Below are 15611 nucleotides of genomic sequence, written 5' to 3' on the forward strand. Positions count from 1 at the left end.
GAAACGAAATTTCACACAGTCCCAGCCTTTACACCACACGCACTCTTTCATGCATCTATGCCGTAACTCTTCTCATCCGAAATAAATGTTTTTTACTACTACTACTACTACTACTACTACTACTACTACTACTACTACTACTACTACTACTACTACTACTACTACTACTACCACTTCTACCGCTACTACTACTACTACTACTACTACTCAGCGTTAAGGGCCGGTTTAACCACTGCTCGTATTCCCCCTAAGTAATGCATACTGTTCCTGTAATTTCATGATAATTAACATTGGCAACGTTCATTGAGGAAAGAACCAAAGAACCTCCTAACGAATCTGGCAGCCACAATGCGTTTGGCCAGCATAACTTGCGTTGCAGGACTGGTTTGGTGCTTCGGATAAGAAGATAACGTACCAGCAAGTGATGCACATGAGATGTTCTCGTCTGACAGTTCCAGATTTTGAGAAAAAGTAAAGCACCCTCTTGACGAAATAGCTTTCGCCATCTTAATAACTGCATTTGCAAACATAAAAAAATACAAAGGAAGAAATAACAGGATGACAACAGCCACCAGCAGGATATAAGGGCAAATCGTAGTTCTACTTCTACAGCCCATGAGACCGGCTCTGCAGGTCGGACTATAGCCATTCGAAGTTGGAGATATTTCAGCCTACAAGAGATGTTGCCTTAAGGTGAACAATAATCGGCCACCCGCTCAGCGTTGGCCCTAATCTGCTACATACATAGCTTTTACAGCCATAACACACGTGTACATCTCACAAACTCGATTTCAGAACTACTCTAGACCATAACTACCGCGCCCCTACGCAGGCAGGACCCTGAGATGTTGCCGAAGAAATTGAGTCTAAAACATCTTTTAATTGCCGCAAAACTGGCTGAAAGGTGAATAAAATGGCTGCGTCAAGCATATTAATGCATAGTTAAAAAACCGAGAACACGTTTTTTCCAACTCTTCTTTACTTCCTCTCTTTTATGCTTAGGTTCTTCAAGATCAGATTGGACCTTTCCGCGAACAACCCTGAGTGTGCTGCTTGCAAGTCCTTTAAGGAAGTCACATTACAGTGAGCTGAGCTCAGGGGGTCGATTAACATGGCGACGGCTCTGGTATATCATGGACCAACTTCGCAGAACATGCACCTTTGGAAGCAACTATACTAACCATTTTTCTTTTTTTCACAAACACCGTCCAGCTCTAGGTTGAGATGCCACTGCCTATTGTGCTGTACCGACAGAATAAGCAAGCCTAATTCCACCTGTAGCGTTCAAAAACTTAACTCAACAACTCAGCTATTGTGCTGTGCTTTTTATCACAACTTCGACGCTTCGATTTCAGGCCGCAGAGGCAGGATATCGACTGAGGCCAACTGCGAAAAGGCTCATGTATCAAGATTTCAGTGCGTTGTAAATAACGTTACAGAATAATTTTGAGGGTTTATAATTTAGTGTGACCCCGCTGTGCACCTCAGCGCCCATATATTTTATTTATTTCTTTAAAGCCTGAATCCGTCTATTCATAGTTTCTCAAACGCGTTTAATGAAGAGACACTCTCTCTGGCATACACTCTCTCTGGCATACACTCTCTGATGAAATAAAAAAAGACTTAAGGGTGATCATCACTTCAACAAGACATGCGGCTCGAGACTTCTGCCTGCTGAATCCTAATTACCTTGTCGCCTGATCTGCAATAGTTGTGGTAACGCGTATTAACCACGTATTGCAAAAATGTTGAACATAATAAACACTATTGTCCGAGTCCGTATTATTTCTTCCGCAGCTCCGCAGTACGAAAATAGAATATGCTCAAAACATGCGTTATGGCGTCCCTCATAGCTTGAGTCGTTTTGGGACTTTAAACCCTTTAAACCACCCTGAACCATAAACCAAAACAGAATGAAGCTGATAGCTCTCTGGTGATGGATAGATGTTCGAACATCGTCAGCCTGCGCCGTTTGGCTCCAATGACCCCATCGAAGCAACATTATGTTGAGAGGCAAGGTTAATGCATGCTCCTCAGCCTCTTCATATAGTACAGAACGCATTAAACTCCCTAATCGTTCCTTTAGCTCTTCGTTGATATTGTCTTTCGTCGGGGAAAAAACTAAATGGGCTGTTAACTGCTCGAAAGCTACAAGGATCATAGTACAGAGTACATTAACCTTAAAACATAGTATAATTATCTCACTAGTCTCCTAAGAACTACACTGAGCACCTTGTTTGGAGTAAGTATTTGGAAAGCGAAACAATTACTGTTTACCTGGCACCTTCCTACAGATATCCGTCGGAGCCTGGTTTTGTGCACAAACGGCCACTGCGGCCAAGACCACTGCGTATATTTGCACTTTCATAGTTGTGAGTGAAGAGTGTTCGCCTGGGGAGACCCTAGGAGGTGCGCGTGACGCACGCCACGTGTTTTTGGAGCGTACCACGTTCGGAGAGATCGATTGATCCCCGAGTTGCGCAGGTGCTAAAACATTAGCGAAATCGGGGCCAAAAAGATTGAGCACCGGTCCAGGTTCCCGTCGTCCGACGTCGTGCTCTGCCGGACGGGCACGGATAGTTGGGACAGGCAGCCGAGAGCACGCACGGCTCACCAAAAAATATGCAATAAAGCTTCCTCTTTTTTTTGTTGCAATTTATTCAAAAAGTACCCTTAAAGGCCCTCTATCGAGGGTACTAAATAAAGGGGGCAGTAAAAGAGTAATAGTAGTCACAACATAACACTAAAAAAAAGCAGACGAAGACAAACAACAATAACTAAACAGAAATATACGCACAATATTCTACTTAATTTTGCAAAAAAAAATATTGAAGTTACAACGCGAGCATTATTACAAGATTATGCAATAATAAATACTTGTAAATGGCTAAAAGTGAACAAATGCATGCCAACAGAATTTTAGGGTGACTAATGAATCATCGCAACAGGCGCATCTTCAGGCCAGAAAGGGAAAAAAGGAATGCGAGAAAGAAAGGGTGGCACCATTAGGATTGCGGGTTAAGTTATATGTAAATCAAACCACGGATTAGCTCTTGATATTTAGTTGTGTCAGATTGGGTAGCGATATTTGATGGTAAATGGCTCCATTTGATGATCGTGCGTGGAATGAATGACTTCGCGAAAAGGTATTAACTTTGCAAGGTTGATCAAGGCGTGGAAAATTGGCGGCTGGTTTCTGAACGAAATCGTCATGAATCGATGAGTTATGATAAGGCTTATGAAAAAGTGAAAGACGTGAAGGTTTGCGGCGGAAGACAGTTAATTCCGGTAACTGAGCGCGTGCTTTTAAAGCTGTGACACTAGTACGGTGTGAATAGTAGGAATAAATGAAACGTACTGCACGGTTTTGCAACACTTCTATCTTCTTTATGGTGCGGGTTTGGACGGTATCCCATATGGCAGATGCGTACTGTAATTTAGGACGGATCAAAGTGGTGAAGGAAAGTTTGCGCAAGTCAGCAGGAGCGTGGTGAAGATTCCGTTTAAGAAAGCCCAGGGAGCGGTTAGCTGTTGTAAGCGTGAGATTAATGTGTGATCCCAGGACGAGTCTGACTGCAAATGGAGTCCAAGGTACTTGTATGTATTTGTAAGTTCTACTGGCTCATTGTTAATCTTGTAGGAACTTTAAAACTGGGTTACATGATTGGTAAAGGACATGGTTTTAGTTTTAGATAGATTTAAAGACATTAACCTGGAAGAACACCATTCACGAGTTGCAGTTAGACTACTGTAAGGCCGTGCAGTGAGTTTCACTGGAAACATTACGATACAGCAACACAATCGGTGAATTGTCTAATACGGGAAAAAACAAATGCAGGCAAATCATTAACGAAAATTAAGAACAGCAAGGAACCAATCATAATGTCTTCAGGTACACGAGACGTTACAGAGCCAAAATCAACGTTATAGACGTTAACAGAGGTGAACTGCATTCGAGATGAAAGTCTATATCCAATCAAGCACGTCACTGTGAAGGTTAAGGCTTGTTAATTTTTTTAGCAGTCGGTGTTGTGGGTATAATAGAGAGAGACGGGCTAGTTGGTGACTATTATTAGAGTGCATCTTGAAGCCGCGCAAAAAAAAGACAAGGGACGAGGAAGAAACCAGAAGGACTGAGCGCGGAACTTCAACTGGTTTATTACAACAATGCGTCACATTTATACAATCATCGTAATCAAAATCGTAATCATTGGTGTTGTGGGGCGGGTTCAAATGCATTGGGGAAGTCTAGAAATATAGCATCAACTTGGAAGCCAGCATATATTGATGAAAATAAGTCATGAAGAAATCCCGCGTGCACATGGTGTTTCATGCGAATAACCTTTCCGAAAACCGTGCTGGTACTTACGCATGATATTATGTTCTTCTAAGTAGTGTATTACCTGAATATGTATTATGTGCTCTAAAAGCCAGCATATATTGATGAAAAGAAGTCATGAAGAAACCCCGCGAGCTGTTTCATGCGAATAACCTTTCCGAAAACAGTGCTGGTAATAACGTATGATATGTTCTTCTAAGTAGTGTATTACCTGAATATGTATTATGTGCTCTAGTATATAGCTTGCATACGGTGCTTGTTAAGGATATTGGGCGGTAGTTCACCACCAGACTTGAAGATGAGTATGACCTTAGCAACGCGCCAATCATGTGAGATAATGGTTGTTAGACTGTGCATGGTTAGTTATGCCCGAAAGTACTATCTCAAAATGAATTATACTAAACAAGTCCGATATCCTAAAATGACCAACAAAATCATGGCATACAACGAATGTTTTATTTTGCAGTCAGTAATTTTCTTCGGGGCTAGATGCCATGAATTTGGTGTTCGCATTTGAAATTATTTAGGACACATATGAAGTTCAACCAGACATCAGTGGTAAGTTTGAATTCCTGCAGGTTCGCTCCGGTGAGGAGAGGCACTCGGGTCATATACATACAAAGTGATATAAACCGCATACATGCACAATATCCAACAAGATGCAAACATATAGCCTTCAGAAGAGCCGTAAGTATATGGGTGCGGCCAAAGTATTACAGACCACGCTTCGGAGTTTATGCTTTCTATTTTTATTTAGTTACTTTTGTTCATATTTTTGCGTAGTTGAAAACCATCCCTTGATCTTTCCGGGTTTCTTGATTCTTACGGCATTGTGTTTTCGGCCATCACCAGCCGGGACAGTGCTTTTAGAAGAGAGCTGCTTTCATCGCCTCTCCTTTATTTACGCTGTTATTGCAGTGGGATAAGGCACTGCCTTGCTGGCGATTTGTAATAAAGGCCGTCACAAAAAGATACCTAGCCCTCTTGACAGTAGATAAAGTACTCATATATTTGCTGGACTAAGTATTACTCCAGTTTCGCGAATACGCTCGAAAAGTCTACGCACGCTTGAGAACTGCGACAACGTTCGTTTAAAACGTGAGATTTTATACTACGTCAACTAGGCGTTAAATAACACGTGCACATCTGGTGTCTTCCTGCGGTGGGCCCACTTGCTGTATACATACACATAGATTAACAGGCTTCAAACTTAACTTATAAAAATACTGATCTTTTGAGCACTTGTTTCATCTCTTGCATCAATGCATCACATGACCTGCCCTTCCAGAACCTCTTACAAAGTAAAAAAACTAACATCCGCATGTCCGCAAGTTTAAAACATTCCCAACTGCTCGTTTCATCTTGCCGAATAAATCTGCACTAGAGGCGCGATTCTAAAATACCACGTGACATTAAGCGCGACTCAAAAAAGTAATCGAGCTACCAGACCAGTAATACACTAACGTAGCGTCGGTGTAGCTAAAATAAAACATTTTCCTTGCAGCCTTTTCCCTTGTAAAGCAGCAAGAGCTCACTGTCAGGGGTCGTTGAATGTTCTTTCGTAGTTTCCGTTGTTTCTGGTGGAGTAACAGCGCGCGCACAAAAGCTGTGCGTACGTCATAACAATGTGAATATGAATGTTCGTCAGCGGAAAGTAGAAATGTGTTCAGAAGCTGGTCGCTAGACGAACAACACAGTGTTGGCCGCTATCACAAATGCCACGCAGATGAAGACCTTGAGCAGCAGTCCGAGCCAGAGCTGTGGAAAACGAGAAAATGTTTAAAAAAACTCACAGGAATGTAGTCACTGCGTAACGCTATATTCAGCGAACTCTGTTTTCGGTACTAAATATAATATTTATTTCCTATTATTCGTCCGCTCTGAGAGAGAGCGCGTGACGTCACTACACTGTCATTCTTGACGCCACTGAGTTCAGACCTTGAGAGTGTTCACTCATGACGTCACTGTATTAGAGTCACGTCACTGTATCGCGGCGCGTTCCATTAACGGCATGCATGACGTCACCGCACGCTTGCCAATCAGCATGGCGCGATTTTATGCCAACTCCGCAATAGTTGGAAACGTGCCTTTAACAGCTCTCGCTGTAAAAAGGATTCACTAAGCACGAGCAGTATATTAGCTTATGAGGCGCTAGCCTTGACTTCACTGGCATGACAGTGGCTCAGACTGGAAAGTAATTCACTTTCTTCAGTCTTGTGTAGTGATCACGGTTTCATCACGACTTATTTGACTGGCAGAGTTGACTCAAACACTATTCCGTTGATACTGTCGCATTAGTCCAATAGTGCCCATGCAAGATCATGACGCCGTATTTTTGTTATTGCAAGACAAAGAACAGAATATATCATAAATTGTAAAAGGGGCGCGATTTCCTAACCATGCTTTTTATGGGCGAAAAGTCTTAACAAGGTAAAACTTTTCTTAAAAGAAACGAAATCAGTTCATTATTTATTGTCAGCGATATAACCAACATGCGAACATATATTTTAACGTTTCGCAGCACGTTCTCTTCGTCTCAAGCCCCTGCGACTGGCTAGCAGCTGGTGACAGGCGGTTACTCCATGTTCAAAAAGCACAACTAAATTTGCACAATAACCGTCGCACTAATCCTGAGAGGAAGCGATGGAAGCCGGCATTCGACGATGTCCGACAGCGGCTTCCTGCCCGTAATTTTCTTCTCGCAGTGCGTCCGAGTGTTACATACGTTAGAAAGGGCTTATAAAAAAGAAAGAAAAATAAAAGTGCCCTGCCTGCACCACCGGATGGCACAACGGGCTTTATCCAACTATAACATAAAAGAATGAAGACGAGTGTCAATAATAAAATCAGAAGAAAGGAAAAGAGGGAAAAGAAAGAAAAAATGGGAAAACGAAAAAGGGGTATGAAAAAAAAGAATAAAGGTGGGGGGTGGAGGCTGGCTGAAAAGTTTTTTTTTTTTTTTGCAGCGATGTCAGAAAAAGCAACATTTTCCAACGATGAGAGAGCGTCGATTGCCAGCGCAAAGAAAAAATGACGTCACCGACACGTGACGTCACTTCACTTGTGATGCCACCAATCTCACGCATGCGCTCTGACGTAGCAGCCCCTGTCTTGAGAAACGCGGTGTTTTGAAGGGCCTGACAAATGTTACAAGATTGCACTTACGTCTTCTTAATAGCGGTAATGCGAAAGCCTTTCCCTGTCCTCTCTTTCTCCCTTCATTTTTAATTTTATTTCCTTTAATTTCTATTGTTTTATTTTATTTTATTTTTCGTTCGTTTCACTTCTAATTTTTTTTTAATTTTAATTATTTAATATTTTTATGTTTTATTATTTTTTGTTGCTGTTTCTTTTTATTCCATTATATATATGTTGCTTATTAACTGTTGCCTAATCTACTTTTACGTTTGTTTTATTTACCGTACAACTTATGACTGACAGTCAATGCGGACAACTTCCGTCCACAAACTTCCGTCCACGCCACTCATGGGCCAAGAAAGGCTTACGCCTTAAAAGTTGCGTGTGCGAGGACTGACACACGTACGCTGTCACCTCATTGCGCATTAACTGAAGTAAAAGCCGCCTACAGTATTTTTTCTGTTGATCGAAAGTTATCAGTCCCTCACATGTTACGGCGCTAGTCTGCGCAGAAGCGCGGGAAGACGGAGGAAGGCGCTCACCAGTTCTGCGCCGCGCACGTTGCCGTACAGGTGTAGGAAGATGAGCGGTGTGTTCGTGTACGGCAGCAGCAGCACGCAGCGGGACTGCATCGCCACGGGCAGCGCGAAGTACAGCTGGTTCATCTGGAAGCGCTCCGCCTGCGTCGTGTTGCGTCGTTGGATCAGCTCCTCGCATTCCTCGTAAACACCTCGGCCGAGGGAGAGCCTCGATCGCCGTAAAGACACTCACACTTAAACAATCGCCACCTTCGAGCTATTGAAACTCTGCTGCTGTGTAAAAGAGTGGTAGGGTTTTAACGTAATTAGACCGAATCGACGTTCGCAAGTGTGTTTATATCCTTGTTGGCACATAATCTTGCTTTGCTGGGTCGTTAGCACATCTGGCGACGAGATAAGTTCGATAGTAGTATTGGTTGATGAAGACAACCACGCGCAATGCACATCGCGAGAGTGTGTTGCAAACACGATGAGGAAAACAACAACAACAACAGGTGTGATGGGCTGCGGCAATAGCATAGTGATCTGGTGCAGTGGCCAGCGAAGCTAATCTGTTCGCGCCGCCGCGGGTTCGAAAGCCAGTCGCAGCGATGTTTGCTTTATTTATTTATTTATTTATTTATTTATTTATTTATTTATTTATTTATTTATTTATTTATTTATTTATTTATTTATTTAAGCTTTCAAGGTCAATTCAAGGTCAGGCTTCGGCGATGAAACGGCTGTTGCAGCTTTGGTCGTGAAGTAGAGTTTTCGCTCTAAAAAATTCCGTTATGAAAAAATCCCTGGTGCCGTTTATTTCGAGAATGATATAACCGTTTGCAAATCACATAGTGCGCTGGTTCCGATTCAGAAGCAGAGCGGGCTAAGGAGTTTTCTGAAATTACGATAAGAAATATATCTCCTTCGGCCCGGTACTTTACACATCTGTCGCATCCCTGCAACATCCTTTGGCCTCTGCTGGGCTTTTTTTTCGGGAGAGAACGGCGCCATGCGGTGATTTACCAAACCGTTCCTTCGAAACACCTTTGCTTAGGTTTACACCCAGTAAGCATCAACTGTGCAAGTCAACACCTGCGAATTATACTATATTTTTTGCCTGGGTCAATATTGTTCAGTGCTAGAAGCTGTTTACCGCCTTTCCGGATTTTATCTACTGACATCTCCACTTTTGCAAATGATCACACGAGCCATTGACTACCAAAACATACAATCAGTGTGTATCATTTTATCAGACACTGAAATTGTGGACCAGCACGTTTGTCAATGGGCAGTTTTTAAGAATGCTGGTTTTCGCATATCGCGAGACTGCACCATAATAATCAGTATGTCCACAGATCCCCCTTGGGAAGCCTGTAGTTTTTTGCTATTCAATGTCAAAAATGCTCCCAATTCGTTTTTTTATGGCAATCCCTACTCAGTGCGAGCGCAGTACGGACTTTAAAATGTAGATGTTGTTACGCATCTGAACATTCGACTATTCACATCAGTATGTTTACCACAGCAGTTAACGATATTCTGCAGTTTCGTCGCAATTAAATGTGATATCCAAGAAAGAACCGAGAACAAGAACCTAGAAAGCTGTACTTGGGCATCTTATAATGATTATAATTAATTCGTATCATGTATTAGGTGGAACAGAGAAGCAATACGTTTGCATAGAAACGGCTATTAAGGGAACATATGAAATGCCACGTTTGCCCTCATTGTAGGTTTAAGGCCTTATTATATCCATCAGTTCTGCAGACATGGACACCGTCAATCGGGGTAGATTAGTGGTGGCGCCTATAAAACTTTATGAGAAACAGTACTTGTCAAATTGTGGCCAGTCGACATGGTACCTCCTTGCTATGTGCAACTTGTGTAAGGCATTCCCTGAGGCGGTCAGAAAATGTCTTACACATCGTTTCAGAAAGTGTAGTATGAGCAACGGTTGTGAGAAGTATTCATATTTACTGCATCTCTGCAGTTACTTTCGACGCATTTATATTTGTTTTGGATGCAGTTTAATGATCACCGGTTTAAAAAATTTGTGTTCGGCAGATGAATCTATGCAGGAAATTTACATGGTAGAGACAAGAAGGCCGAGAGACAAATATCGTTAATTTGGTAGTCTTGAATTTTTGCGCAGAAACTTATGCTTCATTATTTAACTGACTTGTGCTTGATGCGATAGGTGACTTTTCGCTGAAGTCAGTGGTTCACGCCCTGGGAGTTTTCTTTCTTTACTTGACCTAAACAGCAGCCAGAAAAAGACGTCTATACTAGTACCACTCTACCAGGTGTTTAACCCAGGATCTTCCGCGATTTTTAAAAATAGGCTATTTGAGTAAGAGGACCGTTTTTTTATTGGGATACCATTGTCAGCGGTGTGGCGTACCAGAATACAGCTAATACGTGCTAACTAATAGGCCGATTAACTAATATTTAGTGGTTAACTTTTAATTACTACCGTTAGTCTCCCTATTTATTGAGAGGCATGTAACCCACCTTAAGTAATATCCACATCAGTTTCTCGAATTTCGAATATGCAGTCACCCTCCGCGCTGCGGCCCAATAAATTCTGGCTTAATCGCGCCAAAAGGCACGTGCTTTTGAGAAGCTTGCAGGGAAAGCAGCCTCTCCAATGCACGTAACTCGTCGAAATAAACGAAATTTGTTGGGCTACAGTGTCCAGGGCGACTGCGTTTTCGAAATTCTAAAAAACTGATGTGGATATTACTTATAGGAGGCAGGGGGGTACATGCCTCTCAGTAAATAAGAGACTAAGAGAATATACAGAAAAAAGCGCCCTTATAACTGAAAAAGCCTTTTCTTTATTTCAGGACCTCTTAAACGTGGCACCTGGTATAGGGCATAGGACTTGTTTCAACCCCTCGCTGACCGTTTATTTTTTCATCCTGGCTAAAACTAAACGCCAAATTCCTGGAAAAGCTAAAAGCGATGTGAACTCGTAGTTGCTGCACGAGCATACTCGGCTACACCACATTCGCAGCTGCACAATGAAAGCGATGCTTGCGCCATGGGTGCAAAGGCGGCTCCAGAAACACTTGCGTAAATTGGCAGTACTTCATCGTGGCAGACTGGCGTGTATGGGGCGAGGTACCTCGTATAGAATGCTTAAGCATGATTAATTAATGGCCATGACATAAATTTTGCATTCGCGCTGGTGGCGTATGGTCCAGGATATCGCTTCCCAGTGCCCGCTAATTTGTTTTCGGTAAGCTGTCCGGTGCTCTGTAATGGATTATGTCGGACGAAGCACAGAGGCGTGGGGCTAAAGCGAAATGGATGGTCTGGCTGTCATGGGCGAGCCGTGCGTCCATTATAGCAGGGCAGCAGCCTCCTCAAAGAGGTCGTTTAGTGCGATAATGCGTCATTGTCCCTGCCTGTAGGTCTATAAAATGAATTAATGTCAATAATTGGGCAAATCAGTAAGGATATATATACACTGGGCAAAGCACAAAGCTTGACACGCACACGAGAAGAGGGCGACGTTGGAAAAACGCTACTCGCCTCCAGTATTTTTTTTTAGACATGAACCCCCATGCACAAAAACAAAAATAAAAATGGAACCCAGCACAAATTCCGGTGCTATCCATAAAGAAAGCAATTTCAGCACTGGTAAGAACCAGCTAGGGGTTACTAATGCAATCATCTCCTGGTTTTGCAATGTAAGGCCTCAATCATGAGGACACAGAGAGGGTCAGCCTACTTGCATAACTTGCAATGCATGAAAGCCTGACAGAGGCGATGTGATTCCAAGGCTTTCATGTGTTCTCTGAGCCGAACATACTAAGGTATGGAGTCTCACAGTCTTACAGGTTGAGGGATGGCCATAGGTATGGTAATATATCTGTTTCCACCTGCGCAGTTGAATACCTTGGCTATGTGTCCCTATTAGGTGAAGCTAGGCTTCGCTATATTAAGGGGAAATTGTTGCGCCTGTGGGCTGTAGCTGATTACCGAGGGTGTGAACCGTTCTGTACAGTATGAGACGGACAAGAGACTCACTCCTCCTCTCCGCATCCCATTTCCCCACGTACAAATAGCACTACCTTGGCGTAATAATCTGTTTCTTGAGCAATCCGAGGGGACTGTTTTCTCCGGAAGTAACGCATGGGTAGATGAATCCACAAATGTCACGCGCATACGTCGAGCCTAAAGGTAGATGCTTGTCTCGCCGTCCCGGATATCCCTTTCTGTCGTGCTTACTGATTCAATTCCATTATTCTGACTGATGAGGTCGAAAGGAAGCTTGGTGGACCGCACTGTGTTTCAACCCAGAGTATTTGTATGACCGTCTGCCGACACAGGCGGCTTACCCAATGCCTAAAATACGGTACTCGTTCCCAATCAGGCATGTTTCGTGACCGTGGAATGCGGCACTACAGCTTCCGAAGGCGGCAGTACAGCGCCTTCAGCTCATCTCGTTCGTTTGAACACAATGAGCACTCTAAGCAGCCAATTTATCATTCTGGGAGTACATCTATGGCAAGGACTACCTGTATTCTTCGCTGTAAACAGCATGCGGTTAGTTACACCCTGCCCAACCATTTACTCACCAGGCGGGTCATTATGTCGACGTTGCGCCAGCTGACGGCAGTGGTGTCCAGCTCAGAGACCAGCGCAGTCACAGCCATCAGCGCCACCAAGCACCAAGCCGGGTGCACGTGGGGACCCATGTTAGACAGCAGCCCAGTCAGCACCCACGTCGACGCACTGGAACGCTGCGCGTGGCACTCATTCTATATAGCACCATGGTTAATCCAACCTTCATTGCATTTACTTGCCTACAGTCTTATATGGCAGACCTCTTCACACTTTTGTAAGTACTGTAAACTGGAGACCTACTCGATGGGGTTCAAGTCTGTGATCGCCAATATGGAGAGCAACATAAAAAAATAAAATCACTAAAAATATTCGCCCGTTTGATCATATGACTGTGATTGCTAACTTGTTATCATAAACCGTCAAGCCCAACATACATCCAGTAAAAGCAGTGCTGTTGAAATATTTAGCGCTTCTGGAAGACAACAGAAGAACGCAGATAAACGATAGATATGCACAAGACATAGCGCTACTAACAAGACAAACATTTTAGGATACGCATTCATTACTTATGCGAGCACCCAGTTCAAGGTCAAAAATAAACAGTACCGCTCCGTCCTGCGCATGCAGCCGTGTACCTCTCCGTTCCTATCATGTCTTTCCCGAGCAATAAAGACTTCAAACACAAAGTACCGACTGTTCTTAGTGATTGCTCTTTCGAGGGCAGCATACACCTGACAGTCATGGGTATTTTTTAAAAAACGCGCAAATATGTTTCTGAATCACCTTCTACTTTGTGTAAAGGCGTGGTCCTCATGGCTTGGTTACAAGCTCCACAAGGTTTACCTTTTAGGCTCTCCTAAGGACCCAGAAGCACTTAAAAGGTAAAGATGAGGGTTCTTCTCAACCTGTCATCTTTATCATCAGCTTGACTACGCCCACTGCAGGGCAAAGGCCTCTCCCATGTCTCTCCAATCAACCTTGACTGCGCCAGCTGCGCCCACCGTCTGCCCGCAAACTTCTTAGTCTCATCCGCTCACCTAACTTTCTGCCGCCCCCTGCTATGCTTGCCTTCTCTTGGAATACACTCTGTTACCCTCACTGGCACTTCTCTTGCCTTCGCATTACATGCCCTACCCAAGCCCATTTCTTCTTCTGGATTTCCACTAGGATGTCATGAACCTGTGCCTAGATTTATAGCTTCGGCAGTCCGCAGCCTCTCCACTACACGGCTAAGAAGCAAACTTTGTGCACTGTATAGACTCTTGAGCGAGGGCGTAAAATGTGCATGCGCCTACCTCAGCCACCAGCTGCAGGGCGCTTCCGCCAAGCCGTACCAGAACCAGGTCCCAGGGAAGGCAGCGCATCACCAGTCGCCAGCTGATACCGTCGTCGGTTATCATCGGTATGCTCATGTCGCGCACGAGAAACGTCAGGGCCAGGGCGCACAAGCAGGACGCTGTGGTTGAAACGCTCCTGCGTGCGCGTGCGAGAACAACACTCAGCGGTGGCAGAAAGTCTTTACTAATGCACGTGTGGGGTTCCTGACTGAAAGGACGTGCTAAAGGCGAGGAAATTAAAAAAAGGAAGAAGCAAGGAATGAGTGAGTTCGAATGTTCTGGCGCTCTCTCTTTGTAAACATCAGCCAACATCACACTTCCAATAATAAATTAATCGCCGATTTTAAAATTTCCTCTTTTCAATCGTAAAGATAACTGTTGCTTAGATTTTCCGTGCCCCCCTCCCCTTCCCCGTGAATCACTATGTAATAAAGTAAGCTTAAGGTCTATGAAAGGTGTTCATGTTACCATAAAAAAATGTACGTTAAGCTGCAAGTTGAAAAAAGTTTCCACTTTAAAATGTACTTGGCTTTGTTATCGACGCATAGTTGCCGCAAACCTTGCATCAACCAATTACTAACGTATGCGTGCAGTTATCAAGAGGATGCCAACTTGACTCACCCGTTGATTATGTCACCTTCCATCGTAAGTGAGAGGCCGATTACAACAAGCGACACGATGGCAATGACTTCCTTAATCCTGCAAAAATACCAGCAAGAAGTTGTGTATGCAAAAAGACAGACTTCTGCTTTTCTTTAAAAACCTTCTACTACCAGGCGCTTTTTTCACCAAAGCATTCCGAGCAGAATTCCAAGTCAGTCAGTGCAAACCCCTTTGCTAAAGAGCATTTCACGGCACTACGCTCTGAACGCCTTAAAAGAAAGGCTTGTTTTGCCCCAGGCGAAGACCGCGGTTAAAGCAGACGGCAGCAGTGAAGTGCGCAGTTCAGTGTAGCTATTCGCAAAGGTGTTTCCTTGCTGCTCGTCCCTCTGCCCTGGATTTTTGTTACAACATAAAATATGCCGAGTGCTATTTCATGCATGGTTGCCAATAACGACCATGTATAAACAATCGCACACTCATCAGTCCTGTCTCAAGCGAACTTCATGCTCATGCACCTTAATTATATCGCCTGCGGTTACAGCAAACCACCTGCGCTGTTTTACGCCAGCTTGCAATAAACTAATACCGTAGCATTGAGACACATCCTGGACTGGCCGCATCACAGTGGTTCTGAGCGGAACACTCCGAATGCAATCAGTGTATGTGTATTATTCTCGGGTCACGAGATGCAAAAGAGAGCCAAACTTTTGTTGCATGCCGACCGTGTTTCTACAAGCCCGAATACAACAGAAATGACCCAGTATCTATAGTAGGATGAAGAGCGGAGTGATACGCAACGCCGCCTATACTTCAGTAAAACTTCTATTTGGGCTAGTTGGTGCATTTTTTAACCAAGGGAACGGAGCAGCGCAAAAACAAGCAATATCACACAAGAAGGACAAGACACGACACGAGCGCTGACTGACAACTGAATTTTATTGAGCGGAGGCACGCCTTAAATAAGGCGAGCAACACAGGTGAAAAAGGAGGAGAGCGGACAATCAATAAGGATACCAGCAAGCACTCAAACGTTAGCTGCTTCCAAAAAGTCTATTTCAGCTACAAAAAGAGATAACGATGGAGTGCTGATGCAAGTGTCTG

At 43.7% G+C, this 15611-nt stretch overlaps 1 protein-coding gene across 1 annotated transcript; it reads right to left on the bottom strand.

The window, feature by feature from the left end:
* Positions 1 to 5946: 5946 nt before the first annotated feature.
* Positions 5947 to 14012, bottom strand: LOC144118714 (solute carrier family 13 member 4-like). The gene is made up of 4 exons (XM_077651558.1): positions 13866 to 14012; positions 12582 to 12746; positions 8020 to 8157; positions 5947 to 6097 (listed from the first exon to the last, which is right to left on the bottom strand). The coding sequence occupies exons 1-4, from the start codon at positions 13980 to 13982 to the stop codon at positions 6020 to 6022; spliced, it is 498 nt and encodes a 165-aa protein (XP_077507684.1). The 5' UTR covers positions 13983 to 14012; the 3' UTR covers positions 5947 to 6019.
* Between the last annotated feature and the right edge of the window lie 1599 nt (positions 14013 to 15611).

Source organism: Amblyomma americanum, chromosome 2, assembly GCF_052857255.1.
Source record: "Amblyomma americanum isolate KBUSLIRL-KWMA chromosome 2, ASM5285725v1, whole genome shotgun sequence".
Classification (NCBI taxonomy): Eukaryota; Metazoa; Arthropoda; class Arachnida; order Ixodida; family Ixodidae; genus Amblyomma; species Amblyomma americanum.